The sequence below is a fragment of the Poecilia reticulata genome, linkage group LG16, assembly GCF_000633615.1.
Source record: "Poecilia reticulata strain Guanapo linkage group LG16, Guppy_female_1.0+MT, whole genome shotgun sequence".
NCBI classification, from domain to species: domain Eukaryota; kingdom Metazoa; phylum Chordata; class Actinopteri; order Cyprinodontiformes; family Poeciliidae; genus Poecilia; species Poecilia reticulata.
The window spans coordinates 14,803,943-14,825,916 of NC_024346.1; the positions used below are offsets into that span (position 1 = coordinate 14,803,943).

Genomic DNA, 21,974 nt, shown 5'->3' on the forward strand with positions numbered 1-21,974 from the left:
TGCTTTTGTAAATTCCACAGCTATTGAATTGTTTCAATTCTGAACACATTTATTGGGGAAGGGGAAGCTAATTATGTAAACGTTGTAAAAAGTCTTTTGAGAAATAACCAAGAGAGAATCCTTTGACTTTTTCTTTGTCCCCAAAGTAAACACACAAAGACAAAATGGCTCAATGCTTGAATGCATCATTTTATTATCATTCATTTTTGGCTCATTCTCACTAATTACTGAAAGATTAATGACCCAGATACATTTACCTCAGGATATCGACTCTGCATCAGTGATCCCAGCGTTTCTGATGTATTTACACTTAATTATGCATGAAAGTTTCAATATTGCATCAAGACAGTCCACCCTAAAATGAACTGACATGTTTAGGCCTTACATAATGTGTATTTTATTGGCCATTACTCATATTTAAGCTTATATCTGCCCATTCAGATATGATATCTTTGTTGCCTGAACAGTTTTTATTTAGAAATTTAAAACATCCAATGTAACCTAAAATAACAGCAATTGAAGTGTACAAACATTGTCAAAATGGTAGCAAAAGCTAGAGATAACAATGTAAACCACTTTCTCCACAATTTACATCACTTTATTACAACTATTTTCATCTTTTGTAGCAAATATTTATTGAGCAAGAGAAATCCCAACTTAGGAACCAAAACTCAACAGAGCGCATCAAACATGTCGGTAAAGAGGAGTGTGAGGCGATAGCTACCGCTAACACATGTGCCACTAAGTGCTGTGTAATGTGCAGCTAAGAATCCAAACAGGAAAACATGGAGGCATGAAGCTCTAAAGTTTGAGCAATAGATTTGACAGAATAAAAATGTATCTGGTCTCAAATAAAAAAAATTAAAAAAGAATCAGAGCATCAACAATGAAGACTGGTTTAAATCTGAATACATTTAAAGGAGAAAATATACATTGTAAGCTACAAAGAACATCATGAGGTTTAATGAAGCAGTTCAGTTAATGAATATTTCTACGAACACCATTCAAGTCAATCAGAAACATAAGCTGATGTTTAAAAGCAGAAGAAATGTTACAGTTCAGCATTTTCCAGTTTCAGTGAAATGACATAAGTAAAAAAAAAAAGGCACAAATGCAATCCAGGTTTTCTCTACTTTCACAAAGCAATACATCTTTTTCCTTTTGTGTGAAAAACACCCATAAAGTGTCAACGGCAAATCAACAGCAGCAAAACTACCAACAGCGCAGCTCGCAAGGCGCAGCCAGCTCCTTCGGTCGCCGTTGCTCCACTGAGGTCGCTCTGTATAGATCAGTGTAAGTGCATCAATGTGAAGGCACAAAGTGCTTCCTCCTCCAGCCTTGAAGCTCTCAGAGCTCCCAGCCTCCTCTCACTCTGTCCCGTGGCCCAGCTGTGTGGTGACCAGCATGTGATAGACTCCCTTCTTTGCCAGCAGCTGCTGGTGCGTCCCCTGTTCCACCACCACGCCTCCCTGGAAGACGGCGATGCGGTCGGCGTTCCGGATCGTGGAGAGACGGTGCGCCACAATGATGCATGTTCTGCCTTTGCTGGCCTGGTCCAGGGCGTCTTGCACCACCTGCAACAAAATAATGAATGAATGAGCCGATTTTGAATCCACGGCTTCTTTTACATTTTTTCCCCATAGAAGGTACACCTGGCTTGGTGTTTTCAAGTTTTGGTGAACTGATAGAGGTAAGGTAATTTTATTTATATAGTACAATTTCAGCAGCAAGGCAATTCAAAGTACTTCACATGAAGAAAAGCCAAACAAAATAAACCAAAGGAAAGAAAAAGAATCAAATATTAAACTACATGAATTTCTGTCATTAACCTAGAGCTGTCTCCGTTTTTCTTTCCCATTGAAAGTACACCTGACTCCTTGCTTCTGTGTTTTTTCCGTTTTCACATGATCTTTCTGGAAAAAAAAACAACGACATTCAGCTGCTGTGTGAACAGTGAACATAGCCTTAGTTCCCGTTTACTTTCGCCAAGTGCTTGCTAAGGAGGGCAGATTTCTGTAACATCAACAACTCAGGGCAATCAATTCAATCTGACGAGATCATGTAAATTTTTCATTCAATAAACAGATTTTGATGCAACATTTTCCTATGGACCTTGAATGGGTCAGGAGTCCACTTCCGCTATACTACTGCACATGTCAGCACAGTGAAAATAAAGGTTAGTCTTATTTTAATATTAAGAAAAAGAAAATTTCCCCCCCAAACCTATGCTCTTTACTGTAGTTATTTGCAGTTCCTGCACTACTTCGTTGTTTATAAGCACAGCAGGGATCATTGTTATTATTAACACACTTTAATATTGTTATATTAGAAATGTGTCCCGTTGAAAGCCAAGAAAGAAAAAAAAAGTTCTTCTGTTCAAAACTCTTTTCTAGCTAAACATCAATCACACTTTCTCCCATCTTCACCATCCTTTTCAAGCGATTGTTTTTGTTTGCCAGGCTGGTTGAAGATCATTTAGTAACCTGATATCCGGTGATGGAACAGAAAGGACAAACCTTCTCGCTCTCTGTGTCCAAAGCGGAGGTGGCTTCGTCGAGGAGCAGCACCTTCGGGTTGCGGAGGATGGCCCTGGCGATGGCCACTCGCTGCTTCTGACCGCCGGACAGCTGAGTCCCCTTATCGCCCGCCTGCGTGTTGTACTTCTGCTCAAGCAGACGGGAACAGAGTGAGCCGCACATCGAGACGTTAATGCAGACAAATTCACGGAAGCAGCTTCCTGTAATCCAGTCTCATGTTCCCAGGAAATGTATGTTGTGGGTGTGAAAGGAAGTTTCCTTCCTGAAGCGCGTTTTGTCCTAATTATTGAAAACAGCTCAGACGGAATTTAAAGCTGAGCGAATAAAAAGTTGACAAATATTCATCTAATAAATCAGAACTTTAAAACCTTCTATATCATGAGAGAGACTTTATCTGAGACCTTTCAAACCTGGTAAAGATTCGTTCTTGATAAAAACAGCTAAAAATTATCTCAGATTTTTGTTGCAGCTTTAAAACCTTTCCTAAATAAAAGTCCATTGTTTCAGGTTGCATCAGACTGCGTTTAGATAAATGAGGCCATCTGGGGGAAAGTTTGTTTCCGTCTTATCTGTAGCTGTAATCCAGCTTCACAATCATCACGGTTCATATCTCTGCCTGCTGATTGTATATTTATAAAAAGTCAATAAATTGGAATGTGTGTTCAGATGAAACTCGTGTGCCGATTTAAAAATGTACCTTTAGAAAATAACAGCCGATAAGCAGGTATTAAAAATCATTTTATGAGACTGCTGCAATATTCTAGTCATATTTTTTAGCTGTAGGTGGAAAAGAATCACAATGAACAGAAATAAAGGATTGAAAATATCTGTCTGTTATTAATTAACCAACATAATGTGTTTCACTTAGTTGAGCAACTAAAATAAATGAACTTTTCAATAATATTCCAGTTTGTACAATATGACTATGTATTTACTGTAGTGAGTAGAAATTTCTGCAATATCTGTCAAATAAACATTAAATCAGAGTAATTGTTTGCTTATTATTATTCTTAAAGTCTGCTATTTTGTAACGATATGCCATTAAGAATATTTTTCTTCGTTTATTAAATGAAACATTTTTGAATATTTCAATCTTTTAAAAAGATTTATTTGCCATTACCATACATTTGGCAACATATGTTTGTTGTTCTTTGACAAGAATATTTAACACCTGTTGAATCAGTAACACCACACATATCCAGTGACTTATGTTCATGTAGCGTCAGAGGAGCATCACATTTCTTATCGAGTTATTTTAACCCCAACCTGAACCCAGAGGAGACGGGCAGAGGGATAAATCTGGGACAAGTTGATCTAAAATGAGCTGAATAAACGCGTTTACCTGAGGCAGTTCTTCTATGAAGTTATGAATGTTGGCGGCTTTGGCAGCTGCCTCTATCTCCTCCATGGTCACTTTGCGGGTGTTGTCTCCATAGGAGATGTTTTCTGCCAGCGTGCAGTCGAACAGCACCGGCTCCTGGGACACGATGCCGATCTGAGATCTGAGCCAGTGGATGTTCAGCTGTTTGACGTCGACGTTGTCCATCACCTGGAGAGAGAAGCAAAAAGTGAAGAGACTTTAATGTTGAATGTAGCAGAAGAGAAGTCGAAAATACCCACGAGTAAATCTACTTAAGTACAGTAACAAAGCACTTATATTTCATTGCATCCCACTGTCTGTAAGCCATATATTGATGAATTTGTTCATTGCTTGTGATCTCAGATTGATAGACCAATTTGTTTTGTATTAAGGGGCATCATAGTTATTTTGTCAGCTTTAGAAGAAAGTTCTTCCATTTCAACTTTCATCTGTGATCTATTAAATTGATAGTTGTGGTTAAAATGTATGTTGTTAATGATTATCTTCACTTTTCTACAATGTTAGGCTACTTATGAGTCATTAAAAAAATTTAATCTGCCAAGTTTTGAATGTTTACAGAAAACATTTTCTCTCTTAGCTTTAGAAAAGGGTAATTACAGTTCCTAATAATTTACTAAAAAAGGGTAAGGTTGTAACATAAAAAAAACAAACTTTTATACTATTATATTAAATCTTTTTTTTTTTTGGCTAATAATAATAATAATAATAAAAATAGCAGTAGGTGTTAACAGCAGCAGATAAAAGTAAACGCTCCCTCTCTGAACTCCATAAATTGTTTTCTCTTGTTTTATAGATTAAAGTTCGCCTGCTAAATTTACCCTGTAATCTCTCAATGAGCCATAAACACAGAGTGTAGCTAAACATTAACCATCAGCAGGAGGAGTCGGCCGGTCGCAGAGCGGAGGCGTGTGTCTGGTTCTCACCACTCGGCCCTCTCTGGGGTCGTAGAACCTCTCCAGCAGCTGGATGGTGGTGCTCTTCCCACAGCCGCTGCTCCCCACCAGGGCCAGGGTTTCTCCCTTCTTCACGCTCAGATTCAGGCCTCGCAGGATTGGGATGTCAGGCCGCGACGGGTAGTTAAACTTCACATCCTTAAAGCTCACGTTACCATCAAACATGTCCTGGGGTCAGAGACAGAGGAGGTGTTGCGTGACAATGGGTTTGCCTAGAGACCTGCATAGTGGGTGTGTGTGGCTTGGAGTCGTACCGGTGTGTCTCCCTTCTCAGACAGATTGTCGATCTCAGGCTCTTTGCTCAGCAGCATCAGCAGGTGGGAAGCAGACATTTTGGCCTTGGCATAGTTTGGAGCAAAGGAGTTGGCCTCGCCGACGGCCATGGCTCCGAACAGAACCGCAGAAATCACACTGACACAGACCAGCAAAACACACGTCAGAGTGGCAAAATATTTACGAAACTGATTTAAATGAGGTCATTAAAACTGATTAAAACTAGCTGAATTAGACAAACGAAAAGTCACAACAAATTAGAACTAAACTACAGTGAAAAACTCTAAATCTAAGAGTCTTGAAAATGGATTTTCACAGATCGGGTCTTACTGAGCGAGGGCAGAATGCAACTGAATCAGATTTGTAGGACACTTAGTAACACAGTTTGGCAATACAGCCGTTTATTCAAAACATTAATTTCTAATTTAATGTCCTTGTGAGATGTCCTTTCCTTATGATGTCATCCCATTGGTGAAACACCCATACAACATGATGCAGTCTGACTTTTTATCATTTCTTTTAGTCATGCTTAATCAGCAAGTCAGAACTAAATCATATTGTTTTACACAGTGATTTCACGGTACATGTTTTCTGTCTAGTTTCCTAGAAAGGCTGTTTTGGTTTTTATAATCACCATGGTTTGCCTTAGAGGCTCCGGCAGGAGAGGAGTTAATATTTATAGTTTTATGTGGCCGTACAGTTCAGTGAACTTCAGACTCTCTCGTTAGATAACAGGCACAATACAAATGGAGGCCATAAGTCTTTCCAGCAGTAAACTGATCCATAACTGTATGATCCCAACACGTGTTTGTATGTGTAGTGAATCACCACGAGAACAAGTGTAATGATTAACACCATAAAAAGAGTCCTCCACTTTGTCTAGATGTTCTCAACTGAGGAACGTTTTTCTGATCCTAAGCCGACTGATGAGGAGAAAGGATGGTGCTCACAGGAATACTCCCTCCACATCCATCCTTCCTGCTATGATGAGCCAGGCTCCGAATCGGAAACAGGCCGCGTAGGCGAAGTAGATCATCGCCTGGGAGAAGGAGAAGGTGAAGCCGTACACATGGGCCTTTTTCTTAGAGTTCCTGTGCAGAAATGATGGGAAAGTCAAGTTCCTGATGAGAAATGTTCAGCTTTAATTATATCTGATTAAATATCTGGACTTACTTATAAGGAACTACAAGATTTTCCTGATACAAAGCCTCAAATTTTGGTTCTCTTGTGAGAGAGGCAACAGTACGGATGTTCTCTATTGCCTCCGTGGCGATCTGTGGATGACGAGCATTAAAAAAAAAAACATCAGTCTGATCACAGAGTCTGCAGCAACTTTTACAGAAGGTAAGTCCCAACCTTTCCAGCCTTCTCCAGCTCCTTTTTGTCTTCGGCTGCATGTCCAGTGAGCATTTTCATCTGAATGGCCCCGGCCAGCGCGATGACGGGCACCACGGCCAGAACCAGCAGCGTCAGCTCCCAGCCGTACACAAATGCCAGAATCAGACCGGTGCCGAGGTTGGCGATGTTCTGGGCGAACGTCGCCAGGCGTACTCCCGACGCCTGAGGAATGAGAAAAAAATAAGGAAAGAAGATCAGAGATATTAGCTGCTGGATCACAGATACAAACGAGTTTGAGAAAGCTGCGACTCACCCCCTGCACTTGGGCTGCGTCCGTCGCCAGTCTGGTGGTGAGCGCCCCGACGCTGTTTTTGTGGCTGTCAAACCACCCGAGGTCCTGCAGCACAACAATGACACGACTGAAACAAGACCTGTCACATCAACAACCTTGACGGGACAATAAATTGTCCCAGAGGTTATTTTAATAAACGATAATATTGATGTTTGGGGAACATTTAAGAAACATCATGTAAAGGCAAAATAATGTAAGAAAACATGATCAAAGATGAACAAACTTTAAATTCAAATGAGCATTGAACAGTGAATATCCAAAATAAATAAACAGAACAGAAACAACAAATGAAATGAAATATGAACAAAATTGTCCATAAAAAAACTGCTAGTTGAGACGACAGCACCAGAATGAAGCCTTTCGATATCCAGTTTTTAGTAGAAAGAGAAAAAAAAACGATAAATCATGCAACTGAAAATTACTGAGCTCATTATATTATATATATATATATATTGTATAAATGTATTTTTTTAAACCCTGACAAATGCACAAAAATTACATTAAATCTTGTTTAATGTTTCACTTGTAATACAAGCTAAAATAGCTGACAGCAATCGGCTTCAATAGTAAAAATAGGATGCTATGGCGTTAAAAACTTTCCATACGGATGGTCTATAGTTTGGAAATATGCATGTTTAATGATTCACAAATAATAAAAAAAAGAAGACTTGTAAGGCCACCATTACTACCATTCTAGATTCACAAGACTGACTGATTTAGCTCAAATTTACAGAAGAAGTACATGGCAACAACATCAATGTTTCATTCGGCTTGTGCGTGCACACACCTGTCTCATCATGGACTTGAAGGCACCAAGCCTCAGCTTCAAGGTGAGAATTTCTCCAGATTTTCCAAAACAGAATCCCTGGAAAGAAAAACATGATCAGATGTCAGAGGTCATGCCAGATGCATTAATTAGTCACCAGTCGCTCTGCGATCTTTATTTAGTGTAGGAAGGTGACAACATGCAGGATCTGTGGAGTAATATAACACTGTAACATGAAGCTGTGCGACATCCTGGTCGGGGTTTGGGTGACATCTGTTCTGGACGTGCAACATCGTGGATTTTGTTTACAGAGCGGATAGAGTGGCTGACTGAATCTCTGTGTTACACGTTAATGCAGTCGTTCAAATGAACAATCATTACGAAAAAAAAAAATCATACAGCATAGTAGCTGGTATCAACACTCAGTTGTTTTATTTTTTTTACTGAAGCATCTTTTAGCCTTGATATTGAAACAAGTGGAATATTTTTTTATCTTAAATGATTTAATTTGATTGGATTTCCGTTATAGTTTCTGTACAGCAATTTTGCATGCTCTTTTCTTGTTCCTCATATTCACATTTGAATTGTGAGGAACAATTGTTCATATTAATACAGCTTTACTGCTGGCTCCAATGTGAACAAAGAAGGTCTGCGATCCAGATTAAGCCAGACTGACATTGTGCTTGTGTCCAGTGAGAACAGAAGCCAATGAGCGTGTTCCTACCTGTAGAAACATGGTGAAAAAGCAAACTATTCCGATAGTGACAAACATGAGGGAGAAGAAGTCTGATCTTTCCCTGATAACTTCTGGATTCGGCTCTGCAAACACCTAGGAGGAAATAAAAACAGTAAATTCGCCACAAAGTTTCCAGATGACATATGTATGAAAATAAAAACTTGTTACAGCACCGGCAGCGACTTACAGTGATAATCTTGGAGAAGAGGACGGCAAACACGGGCTGTATGGCTCCGTTTATCGTGGCACAAATCAACCCCACCAGAATATAAGGCCACTCAGAAGCGTTGAGGCGCAGAACCCTAAAGAACGACACCATGGGGACGTCCTCCTCCTGCAGAAGAAAATGTTAAAGTTTGAGGTTTGATGTCTGGTACATAAGAATCAGAGCTGAAGTTTATTAATCGAATGTCTTATTCTTCCTCTGCAGAAATGCAAACACAAAGCTCACTTCTTCTGCTTTGTCCTCATCATTCTTTCCCTTTCCTTTTCCCTTTCCCTTCCCCTTTTCTTTTTCTCCTTTCTCTCCAGCTGAAGCGGCGAACGAGGATCCTCTTGTAGACTTCCTCCTCAGCAGCGTGGACTCCTTCATGGGGTCTTTCACGGGACTTTTCTCGCCTGGTGACAGCTCGCCCTCATCCTCCCAGTCCTCTGCTTTCTGAAAGGTCTGCACAGAGGAACAAAGGAAAAGCCACAATGAACTTCATTTACCACAGAGCGTTTGGAGAAACCGCTTGGTGTTTTCCTGTTACCTGCATGGTGACCAGCGTGTGGTAGACTCCGTGTTTCGCCATCAGGTCGCTGTGAGTGCCCAACTCTACAACTTTACCTTTCTGGAAGCCTGCAATCATGTCGGCGTTCCTGATTGTCGAGAGGCGGTGAGCTACAATTAGAGTCGTACGACCCAGACGGACCTGTGCAACCAACGAGATGGCAGTTCATTGAAAAACAAACGTGCAAATAAGGTGCTCAAATCAAAGGTCCTTTCAGCAGTCATTTCGATTACATTACAGAAGCTGTACCTTATCAAGCGCAGCCTGAACAATGGTCTCGCTCTCGGCGTCCAGCGCAGATGTGGCTTCGTCCAGCAGAAGGATTTTGGGGTTGCGGACCAAAGCTCGAGCAATCGCAATCCTCTGCTTCTGTCCTCCGCTCATCTGAGTCCCTCGGTCACCGACCAGGGTCTCAAACTTCTGCTCAAAAACATAAAATCTCCACATTAGCAAAATATACGCAGAAGTAACTTAGTAATCTGTAGTTGAAATGGCAGCAAAGTTCAGAGTTTACATCGGGAAGGTTCATGATGAAGTCATAAGCGTTGGCTTCCTTGGCAGCTTGTTCGATCTCCATCTGCGTCACGTCAGGCCGGCCGTAGCGGATGTTCTCGGTGATGGTGGTGGCGAACAGGATGGGTTCCTGGCTCACCACGCCGATCATTTCCCTCAGGTAGCTCACGTTAAGAGAGCGGATGTCGTGACCATCGATGGATACCTGCAACAACCACAAACAGAAGACAAGATACAAGTTTGATCTACTCACCGACTACATTTTTTTGAGTAATATTATTCTTTTGATCCATTACTTTTCACTGAGTAGAGGAAAAAAAAATGTTTTAACTGAATATGTACAAACAAACGGCTACACTACTGATGTTAAGGAGAAAATTCTGGTACAAACTTCCTTGTCCTAGTTTTATTTTCTATCTGCTGAGCATACAGACTACATTAGAGGAAACCTTATGGAAAGACCACTGTTACATGAAGCATCCAGCACATTAAACATATCATGTGAATTTTACAGAAAACAACAATATGGCTGAATCATTTTAGAAGGAATAGGAATAAATGCAGCATTTCTGTTTAAAATCAAAGCCATTCGATTTTACTTTACCCTTATAGATTTTTGCTGACGTATATCAGCAAAAATGCAACTCCAAAAAATGGGGTAAATGGTTCCAATTGGTTACAAGCTTCCTCTAAACTTGTACTATTTTTAAAGTAACTTTATTTCCAAATGATTTTACATGGAACTTAGTTTACAATTACCTAACAAAACCTTTAGAAACATGACTTACAAATCCTTCCTGCGGGTCGTAGAACCTCTGCAGCAGCTGGATTGTTGTGCTTTTACCACATCCACTGCTGCCCACCAGCGCCATGGTCTGTCCACTGCTCACACTTAAACACATTTCATCTAATATCTGGAAAATGACACTGATGTTAGGTGTGTGATACAGTTTGAAATTGCAATTTTTTAAAGAAAAAAATAAACATATCGAGATTAAGAATATAGTTTACAGGCGTGTGTTGGGCTTTTAAATTATTGTCAAAGGTTATGAACCGACCTTGACATCAGGCCTGGAGGGGTAGTTGAAGTGGATATCTTTGAACTCTATGTTTCCTTTGATGAAGTCCGGCTTAAAACCTGTCTGTGAATAGCTGTCGATGGTTGGGTTCTGTGGAGAAAACAGCGCGTAAAGGTTTGTAGTTTGTCCAAGCCGGGATAAAAAAAAAAAATTCCTATAATAACCTCAAACAAACAATAGGAGGAAGGCCGTTTGCCTTCCAGGTTTGGGGGAGCATGTTTAACTCGACCAAATGTTTATTTCCACAGTTCTTTTGTTTTGACTTCTTTTCTTGGTGCAGTAAGACTCAAACACATGCAAAGATTATTCTCTGCCCTGCTTTGCAGCCGTTAAATGTTCAGCCTGAGCTTTCATCAACCCCTGTTCTTCCAGAGCTTGAGACATTTAGTTTGTTTTTTTGTTTCATGTTTTCTAAATGTCCAACATAAATCTCAATACACTTTTTTCCACTTATTTCTAGCCCAGTACCATTCTGGTGCTCACTCTTTTAAAAATTAATTTGAGAAGTTAAAAAGATAGAGCTGGCTACGTTTTTATTATTATTATTATTATTATTATTATTTTAAAAGTGCTGCATGTGTTGGTAAACTGCAAATGTTTTATTGAAGGTTCACCTTTGTGATTACACAGTAAAACTTATCTATAAGTCACCTTTGTACCTGGCAAGAGGAAGTGATATATAAAACCACAACATAATATTCCAGACTTGCATCAACATGCAAACACTTATTGGTCAGAGATTTAGAGCATGAACGCATCACACACACACACACACACCAAGATCACAAATAACTATCTAAACAAGCTACTTATTTTACATAAACATGTATGAAAACTCCTTTTATTCAAAAATTAAGGTTTAAAATGCAAACTACTAATCCTCCAGTGGATGTGAATTTACTGAGTTGAGGTAGATTTACAGTAAACCAAGCCACAGCTGTGCCGAATGACCTGCAGTTCCTCCTGTGGAGCAGCAGGTACTCCAATTAGAGAAAAATCCTTCACATCATTACAGTTTGGCCGGTCGGCTGCTTCAAAGCTGCTCCGCAGAGTGCCAAAGTCCAGCACAGCACGTTCAGTGATAAAATCTGACAACTGTCCCACAGGAGAAAAATAAAAGTGTTCTTTGGGTCATATCCGTTTCGTTACTCACATGATCGATGATGCTGTACACCTTATAGGCGGCTCCGCGGGCGCTGGCAAACGTCTGGATGTTGGGAGAAGTCTGACCAATCGCAAACACTCCAATAATCACAACAAAGAACACCTAATGAAAGGTAATGTTGGTATTAGCTGCAGCAAAAGCTTCTTTAATCCGTAAAAGAGCAAATTAAATGATACAAAGCGTGTTTACGTACAGTAAGCACAGATCCGATGGTGTACTCATTTTTTATGATGAGGGTACTGCCGTACCAAAAGGCCAGAGCGTAAGACAGGTAGATCATCAGGAAGGTGAATCCCATAGCGATGTTAGCAGAGATCGCCTTTCTTATCCCCATCGACTTGGCATCCTCCAGGTTCTTGAGATATCTGGGATACGGCAGACGCGCCCAGAGCCGGGCACGGAAAGCAACAAAAACGCACGAGTGAAATTAGATTGCAATGAAACAGAACCGCAGCAAATGCAGCATTTGTGTCTGCACAAAAGGGTTTTATCCATTTACAGCCTTTCCCTGCTGACACTATAATCTTTTTACCACATAACATTCATATACAGATGTTTTACTTTGTTCAACAACAACAACAAATAAAATACTTCAGTTCTCTCCAAAAAAAATGCTTTTAGATCAAACTGGAGCTGATATTTAGCTTCAACACGCACACACACACACCTCGCAATCTCCTTCTTCTGTCCGCTGAAGGCAAACACTGTCCTGATGGCGGAGAGCACTTCCTCCGCCACAGCGCCGGCTTTGGCGTACGCACTCTGCTCTTTGGTCGTGAAGTTCGCCAGCAGCTGTTCAAGCAGGGAAAGAAGCGAGATGAGAACAAGAATACCAGAAAGAAATACAGATTTTTTTATTTTTAGATTAAGTAGAACAGCGTTTCACAACCTTATGTTTAAACTAGCAAAAACACTTCTCTCATTTTAACGGAGGAACTTGAAGCTGTGAATCAGAGGCTAGCTTCAATATTGTCTTTTTCACCTGAAGTAGTTGTAACCCGATGCTAGAGCAGCCTTACACGAGTTTATGTCTTCAATTGTTGTTTGTGTATTCAAGTCTAAATACACATACAGGAAAACGCCAGGTCAAAAATAATTATTTTACATGATGCCAAGTCTATTATTATATTTTTTCCTTTTGATGACCAAACAACCAAATATTATATTATTTTAACTTTTAATCCATGCTTACAGCCTAAGGGAAAACAGAATGTGATGCTTTTGCTGAGATTTTTTTCCTAAATTTGCCTGTCAATAGAAAAAAATAGGATCACTGTATCCCAAATAAAATGACCTAAGAAATAAAATCCCAACTTAGAGAACTTACATTACCGTACCTTACTGAAAAGTGCAGCTGAGATGCCCAGAAGCGGACTCACAGCCAGGATGACGAGGGTGAGTTTCCAGCCTTTGGTGAAACCGATGATGAAAGCTGCGATGAAGCTGCTGAAACTTTGAATCAACATCCCCACCTTGTCACCAATGCCCTCTTGGATCTTGTAGACGTCACTGCAAATTTGGACAAAAACCACAGAGTTCACCAGAGTAATGTAGCATTCCCTCTTCACAGATTCTCCACACTGCCTATATGGGACGGACGTGAAGAAGCGTGTGTGATTTCTCTGCTACCCACTCTGTGAGGCGTGTGTTGAGCTCTCCTGTCTCGTTGACGTCGAACCAGCCGATGTCCTGCTGCATGATTCTGTGGAAGAACAGCTTGCGGATGCGTTTCACCTGCCGTCCGGCCGCCAGCGTCCAGAGGGACACCTGCAGGTAGGCGGCAACCAGCACCACGGCTCCCAAGATGGAGTAGTAGATGGCAAAGCTGGGAGAGCGGACACACAAAGCCTGACTTAGAACTGGATTTGAACACGATTCCTCGCAGTCGAGTTGATTATATAAAATCTTACGTCGTCATTTCCTCCTCTAACTTGGTGGCCATTTCTGGTGGGAGTGGGGAATCTGAAAACAGAAATTGTATATTATTAGCGTTGCCTCTGTAATGTTCTCAATTGGCTAAAAGAAAATCTTTGAATAAAAAAAAGGAGAGATTTAAACAAATTTCACAAAATAAAAAGTTAGGTTTTTTTAAAGTATACAGAAGGAGGTAAAAAAGCTAATTCTGCTTTGTTCAAGTTTTGGCTGATGATATTTGTTGTGGCGACTAACTGCTCTTAGCAACAGAAGCCAAAACTAATGAATTTCTCTTCATTTTATTAGTTAAACCTCAAAAAGGAACATATTCCCTGATTTGTACTTTACAGAAATATGACCCATTAAAAAGGTTAACAACAGAATTTGTCACTTGCACCTCCCCCCTGGTCTTGACCGAGATGCTATAGTGCAGAAATCAGCAACAATGTAATCCAAAGAATAATTTTTTTGCTCAGTGCAGATAGGAATTTAACAATGAATATTAAAACAGATAAGAAACTAAAACGGATAAAAACAATAGGTTGATTTCCTTGGTCAAATTTGCAAAAATAAACTGCAACAAATCTGTCAAGTGGTTCAGAAAGTGCAATTAGATAAAGTCAATGTGAAATAAATAAAGCAAAGTATAGAATTAGACTGAATAGAGCTGTTTTTTATGAACCACAATGCCATAGTTATCAACCTAAAATCATTTCTCAATAAAGATATTGGCCTCTGCCATGAATAGGTCTGTCACAGTAACAAGTTTTACTGAGAAATAAATTGTCCTGGAAGTTATTGCTATAAACGATAACATTGTTGCTTTGAGACCATTTTCAAATATTATTATGGCAGTAGTACAGCAATGCAATAACAAATTCTCAAAGATCAATAAAATGTAAATGCTAATGAGCATTTAACACCAGCAACAACAAATAAAATGAATTATGGAGTTTCTGTAAACAAAATTGTGATAAAAAAAGTGGCTAATTGAGCCACTTTTTTGCAATAAAACATGCACATGAAAATGATCAAGTTTGTTTTAATTTATCGTGCGATTAATTGATTTATTGCTTGCTGCGACAGGCCTCACCATGAACATACTCACCGATGGAGGCGTTTATGGTCATGTTGGGTACGGCGCTGTTAACCAGACTGTCTGTCATGTCTCCGAAGACGATGCACATGAGAGGGAGCACGACCCCATTGGCCACGGCCATCACAGTCCCAATGAAGATCATCAGGACGTCCCATTTGTCTGAAAACCTGAACTGCACAAGAAATAGAGACATCAGAGAGGTCCTGTAGGGGAGGGGGAGAGGGGGGGCGTTATCCGAAAACAGCAGGAGACCGGCAGAGTGAAGCCGAACAACAGGAGGATGTAATGCACTCCCATCCGATCTCCAGCTTCCCCTCGTACTGTACTTTTCACACACTGTCCTGTTATGCTTGTAAGAGCACACCATGCATGCAGTCTCGGCTTTAACACCAGTTTTCATGTCTTTCATTTCATTCTCACCTCAGAAACTGGACCTTTACCGCTTTTCGTTCACGCGCACACTTTTTAATCGACAGAGAATGAAAACTGAATAAGTGGTTTACATATGAAGACACCTTTTCTCACAGGAGGGGATCGGAGGCGCTTACCACAGAGAGTGGGCCGACCATGGGCTCCTTCGGCTTCTTCTCCTTCTTCTTCTTTTTCTTCTTGTCTGTCTTTTCATCATTCTCTTCCTTCTCACTGTAACAGTTCAGCACAAAAGATGTTATCCAACAAATCAGTTTTTTATGAAATACCGCTTTATTCCTGAAGCATCAAAAATCACCCTGAATAAGGTGGACAATAATTTATAACATTATGGAAAATTATAATTTAACATAAATCCAAGTTTCTGAGCTCTTTATCTGTGTGTGATCGATTAAATACTTTAAAATCCTTCAGATTGAGCAAAGTGTTCTGGAAAACGGATACAAGTAAATTTTCAGAAAACTGTAAAAGGGGATTCTCCAAGGCTTAATATTAGATTCTGGTGTATTTTACATTTTTTTATCGATATCACTGTCAATTTAAAAATAAAGATGACTTTCAACTGTCAAAAAAATATCCTAAAAACAATGTTATGCTACATTTTTCACATGTGATGGCATTATCTATTATGTCCCTCTGTAGTGGTTGTTTAGGTTCTATGTATTAGTTATTAATTGAATCGAACAGGCTATTGTGTAAGGGAAAAACAATATGACAGGTAAACTTTCCTCTTATTTGATTCCATTCCCAACACAGCTGATAATTTGGCAAAAAAATAAATAAAAAAATTCTGAACTTGGCGGATATAAGTCATCTTATTTTGTACATAGAATAATGTATTACATTATAGCTTAATGCGTTTCTGCTTAGTTTACAGTTCGTATAAAAACTGTAACTGATCTAGTCCTCAGCTGGACTTTGTGCCTTGTAGTATTATAGTAACTCTGACTTCTTCTAATTTATGCACTTTGATGTTAATGTAAAATTTTCTGCGAATTGCTCAATTCTTGGACAGGTCTTCATTGAAGAAGAAGAAAAAAAATTAAAACCTTCAGGATAAAGATTAAACAAAATATTATCTTAAATATAAGCGTCCTGATCGTTCTCTAGTATATCTTTAAAAACGTGAGGGGAAAAAAAAACTGCTAATGTAAAATACAAGATACAAAAGAAATCGTCGAGTTATAGGTAGTAAGGTTAAAAGAATTAAATAGAAAGATGTTTTTATTACCCTAAGCTTCCATTTTGAAAATGTTTGCCTTCGGACTTCATTTCCATCTCGCTTTTCTTCCCCATGTTTTGTGTCCTGTCAGAGGAAGAGGAGCCTGTTAGTTTTTCCAAATCTAAACACCGTCCTCATGTGGTATAAACTAACCTAAAAAAAGAAATTCAAAGTGGTTCGGTTCAGCTTGTGTTTATATAAAAAGGACGAATAGCAGGCATTTATTTTAAAACAGAAGAGAAATTGCGTTTTATCCCACAATTTATCCCCGCATGGACCGGTCTATAAATTTAAGGTGGAGAGGAGCAGACCTACCGTGTTTCAGCCGCCTTCCTTCCGCTCTCTTGAGCTTTCTGATTATTTCAATACGAGATGATCACAGTAATGACGTCCCTCCTCCTCTTCCTCCTTCTAGTCCCTCCTCATGTGGCCAAGCAGCTTCTACAAATGAAACAGGTCTCGTCTCTAAATGTTTGCCTTCCTCTCAGCTTTGGCTGTGGCGGGTTTTGGGCTCTTATCAGCCGGACAGCCTCGGAGCTTCATTGATTTATTGCTTAATTATTGATTTGCTCCGTCAACAGCGGACAGGGGCGTGGATCCAAGCTGCACTTGTCCCAGCTTTTTTTTTTTTTTTTTAAAGAACACCTTAAAAGTTTTGAGAATTAATTAACCTCAATGTGTGTAAACTCATACTCCTTAAGGGTGCTGCTAGACTGGTGTGGGCACAAGACCCATCAAAATCCTTATGGAAATACAAATAAATCGATTTTAAATATAATAATTTCACAAAAATGGCACTCTTAAGTTTTACTAATCAAGCATGGTGATAATACAAAAAAGCCATATACTTAAAGTGTACAAAGCAAAAGTTGTTCCACTTTAAGTACACGTCAAATTGTGATTTTCTGCAATTTAAGAAGTACAATTAAAATACATTAAGTAGAAAATTATTTATCATAACACGTTTTAAGTAAAAACAAACAAACTTAACGTCTACTGATGACATTAGTAATATTTATTTTTCACATTTAAGTCTCCCTTTACTACAAAAAAACCCCAGACTTTTTTATTTGCCTAGTTAAAATTATTGTGTGCTTAATTTATTGTTGAGGAGGAAACAAAATTAATCTTTTGGTGGTTTTAGAATTTTAATATTTATATTTTTTAGGCCCACAATTATTTTTGATTTGATGATTTTGGTTCATGTCACAAAACGTTTGGACACCACTGAATTAAAGACAATGAAGGAAATAAATAATATCAGTTTGGAAAGCTTTTTCATTCGTCTACATACAACCTTTGTATGTACAACAACAACAACAACAATCATTTGTAACTCTGGCTTTAGGCTGTTTGGCACATACAGCCAATAAGTATTGATATCATTACGTTGCTACAGTTCTAGGTTAAATAGGTTGTTTTTCCCTTAGTTGGGAGAAAATCATATGCTAATTAAAAGTGTTTTTCTGAAATTTTTAAAATTTATTTTAATGATTTTAATAAATTACATTTTGTTAGTATTTAAAATTAGATTTTTTTTTTACTTATTAATATTATGAATATATCTTTTTAAATTAGCAATTTCCCGGCAACTAGAGTTCTGATATTGTAAAAAATAAAAAAGCCTTAATAATAGTTCTTTTTAACCCTTGTGTTTAGAAATGGGGTCCAACCGACTCCACACATGTAAAACTTGTATCATTTGCCACGGTCCTCTATGTTTGCCTCAGTCCTTGCATGTACAAAGGTTAAACTGCCAATGCCACGCAATTAAATTCCAGAGCGATAAAGATGATCTCAAGGGAACAAGGTAAAAGGGTTTTTTATCTAATTCCGCATCATGCACCATCTTTGTGCAACATTTTATTACCCGTTTTACAGTTTTTTGTAAGATAATATAAAATGGATCCATATATCCTATTTTAAAATTGCAACCAAATCATTGCTATTGCTTTAATTATTGTCTCCATTGGTTTATGACACTAAAATCACCTGTGACTGTAACGTTGTCATGGTGGAGGTCAAAAGTTCAGCTGTCAATCCCCAATCAGTTATCAAAAAAAAAAAATCTCTGCTTCACAAAAAGTATAATCCTCTTTGTCTTAAAAGGTTGTACCTTTATCGCTCCTTAAACTCTGACTCTGTGTGAGTCACAGATAAGAAGCACCATAATGTCAAGCAAATGCTTGACATTATGTTTTTATAAGCTCAGATGAGCAATTTTACATGCAGTAATTAGGCAAAAGGGAGCCACAAAACAAAGGACATTTTATGCTGTAACCTGCATTTGAATCGCACTCTTCTTCACTGACATTCTGCAGTGTGACACAAAGGTCGTCCTGTTCACATCGGGGTCACGTATTCGCCTGTTACCTTTGCTTCCTGTCACGATCTCATGAGAAACTTCCGTTCTGTGGTTTTGTTAGCACTTTGATTCGAGCATGAGCGCGTGGCCCAGCTCTAAAAACGTCAGACGTTTCTGAAACTAAACCCACATACAGAATCTTTACTACAACATAAGAATACAAAATGATGATGGAATGGTTTTATTTCCCTTTTTTTAATGTGTCGTGACAAAAGTTCACTTTGGTGAGAACTCAAACAACTTAGTGTTTTAGTATAATTATTTTGTTATCTCAAACATTGTCTAGTCACATTCCTCCCTCTGCTACCAAAGTTCATGTCTCACCTGCTTCACATGTCACTGATCACCTCCCCAGTTTTTAAAAGCCATTTAGTTTTTATTGCCCATTAGTATTTCTGTGTTTCTATTTTTTTTTATTTTCTTGTTTATTTGTGTTCAGTTTTTTTTGTTGGTTTTTGTTTTGGTTACTCTGTATAAGTATTTCCTCAATTGTTCATTTATGTTTAGATCTGTCTTTGGTTAAATCTGGTATTTTATGTTATTCCTCATTTCTGTTTATTGTTAAAGTTTGTGTTACTCTTTCTCTGCTCTTCTCATGTCATCACTCTTTCTCTCCCTCAGCCTGCCTGTTTGGTCTCCACTCTAAGCTGCATCCTGTTGCTAATCAACCACCTGTTCTCTGTTATCAGTCTCCTCAGTAATAAAGATCCTCATTTTCTGTCACTCACTGCTGATTTCTTTTTGCTTGCTCCGTTTCCTGTCTTGTTACTCCTTCCGTTTCTTTAGTTCCTTGCCAGGATTTTATGTTCCTTTTTTATTACTTTCATTAAGCATTTTATCACCTCGTTGCTGCCTCAACCTGGTTTGAATGTTGGGTCCAATAATCATCAAAAACATGACAATCTTTCATAAGTTTCACACAGTAGCTTGCTATAATTTTGGCCCATTCCTAAAACTGAATCATCTGATGAAGTTAGCGAGGTTAGTCTCACAATTGTTACAGTAGATTTAAAAATATAACAGCTTGTACTTTTTCATTAGGTCCAAAACTTTAAAATGTTCATTTTAATTAATTACATAACGCAATTGAATTTTTTGCTAAACATACAATAAATATACCGGAACCATCGTTTTCACACATTCCTAGTACACCCATAAAGCTGACGCACAAGCGACTTCCACAAACATCCATGTGCAACAAAGCTGCTTCTCTTGGCCATCTGATGGGACACTGGAAAATATTTTTGATGTGTGCAAGTTGTGCTGAAAGGAATTGGCCTCACTGAAGCTATTAAAGTCAAAAATGCTATATGAAAACAAAACATGTTGCAGGAAGCAGATGTACCAAATGCTAATGTCAGAGCCCACTGTCCACATTCCTGTATTTTTATTTCCCAAAACATGTTGCATGAATAATTAAAGGTAACAGAAACACATGAGAACTGAATGGGTGTGATAGCACTTTGCACCAACCTGATGGTTGAATAGCTAAGTAACACAATTAACCTTACACGTCTTTGTTGTTGAGCTCATATGTCCATTTATGTAGCAAACAGGGTTTTTAAGTTTAAAATTTTGTTCATAAATACTTTTCAATAAAATTAATTGATCTATTAAACATTTTAATCGTGTCCCAGCTCTACTTCTTTTAAATAAAATCATGTCTGCTCCTCCTAAGCTATTGTTAGTGAACAACACGTGCCATTTTATGACCCGTGATCACTTCTTTGCTAAAGACAAAATGAATATATCCTAACCTTTAGTGCAGGGATGTCAAACTCAGTTTGGCTCTGGGGCCGGATCCAGACTTTCTGTTCTCAGGTGGGCCGGATCAGTAAAAGAATGTCATCTCCAAATATTTAGCTTTGTTTTTCAGTACTATGCTTTATCATTCAGCCTACATTTGTGGCCTACCCTACATATCATAATTATAGATGACAAGGGATCTTTTCTGAGCACAACACATTTATTCAACAAACAGGGGAAAAAAAATATTTTCATGTTTGGGTATGAATGTGTTAACAACTGGTTTATTTTAACAGTTGATTGAATGYAGTTTTACACCTGAACCAACTCACCACATTAACAAACTCAAGTGGGAGCTATGAACAAAATATTTTCGCCTTAATTGTCATACTGCTTTGAAATAAATAAAAAAAAAGTGCAGTGCATGGGCAATAAGATTAGGCTACGCCAGATCAAACTACTAGGCTGGGCCTACTGAAGCTGAGAACATACTACACAATATCAATTGTCTTTAATATGAAACCAGATGAATCKTATTTTTAATTATCTGCATTCACAAGTGCAAACAAAATCGTGTCATCCCACTTTTTTTCTCTCTCTCAATGCACTCCTGCAGTCTACTTGCTGCTGCTGGCTCCTGAAACTTGGCATCTTTTTGCCTTCACAAGTGCATCGACATTAGGTGTCAAATCCTGAGTAGCAGCACATTTAACAATGCCATTCAAGTGTTTATTTGTTAACTTTGAGCGCTGCTTTGTTTTATTATTATTCATTACCGAAAACACCTGTTCACAAAGATAAGTAGTCCCAAACATGGATAGAACCTTTGCAGCCATGGCTGTTWATTTGGGGTAACCTGGCACGAGATATTGATAAAACGTATCCAATCCCACTGTCCTAAATTTATCCTTCATAGCGGAATCGCATTGCAAGTCAATAAGCTCGAGCTGAATGTCAGCTGGCATATCAGAAGGCTTCGCTGTAAATGGCAAGCGAAAAAAGCCAAATTTGTTCTGAAGTTCACCGAATACCTGAAACCTCTGCTCAAACTCTCGCAGTAAATCTGTTATGTTATCTTTATATTTATCCAAATCATTATYGGGACGGTCCGGTGCCTTCGGACGCACAGCTGTGAGACAAGAGAAATGCGCGGTGTCACCGTTGGATAGCTGCGTCTCCCACAGTGTATTCAAGTGTTGTGTAATATCAACCATGAACGCAAGATCCTGCACCCATTCCTTGCATTTAAGTTCCTTTACTGGGCATCCCTTCTTCTCCATGAACTGTCCAATTTCCCCTCGTAGCTCAAAGAAGCGCTTAAGTACTGCACCTC

At 38.8% G+C, this 21,974-nt stretch overlaps 1 protein-coding gene across 1 annotated transcript; it reads right to left on the minus strand.

Moving 5' to 3' along the window:
- Positions 1–169: 169 nt before the first annotated feature.
- abcb4 (ATP-binding cassette, sub-family B (MDR/TAP), member 4) lies at positions 170–17,081 on the minus strand. Its single transcript, XM_008431655.2, has 28 exons — positions 16,846–17,081; positions 16,540–16,614; positions 15,428–15,521; positions 14,889–15,051; positions 13,777–13,828; positions 13,500–13,691; positions 13,204–13,375; positions 12,534–12,658; positions 12,060–12,231; positions 11,855–11,968; positions 10,681–10,791; positions 10,411–10,536; positions 9,624–9,827; positions 9,359–9,529; positions 9,089–9,250; positions 8,788–9,003; positions 8,524–8,670; positions 8,325–8,429; positions 7,622–7,699; positions 6,796–6,879; positions 6,501–6,704; positions 6,318–6,418; positions 6,095–6,235; positions 5,126–5,282; positions 4,842–5,039; positions 3,880–4,086; positions 2,517–2,663; positions 170–1,574 (listed from the first exon to the last, which is right to left on the minus strand). The coding sequence occupies exons 2-28, from the start codon at positions 16,602–16,604 to the stop codon at positions 1,368–1,370; spliced, it is 3,915 nt and encodes a 1,304-aa protein (XP_008429877.1). The 5' UTR covers positions 16,605–16,614; positions 16,846–17,081; the 3' UTR covers positions 170–1,367.
- Between the last annotated feature and the right edge of the window lie 4,893 nt (positions 17,082–21,974).

Bases quoted from the DNA above. Each gene is read 5' to 3' on its own strand.
- abcb4 (XM_008431655.2), bottom strand. From the start codon at position 16,604: ATGGGGAAGAAAAGCGAGATGGAAATGAAGTCCGAAGGCAAACATTTT. The intron at 6,880-7,621 runs GTGTGTGCACGC...GTTGTGCTGCAG, and splicing joins TCAAGTCCATGATGAGACAG to GACCTCGGGTGGTTTGACAG. The intron at 5,040-5,125 runs GTACGACTCCAA...CTCTGACCCCAG, and splicing joins CTGAGAAGGGAGACACACCG to GACATGTTTGATGGTAACGT.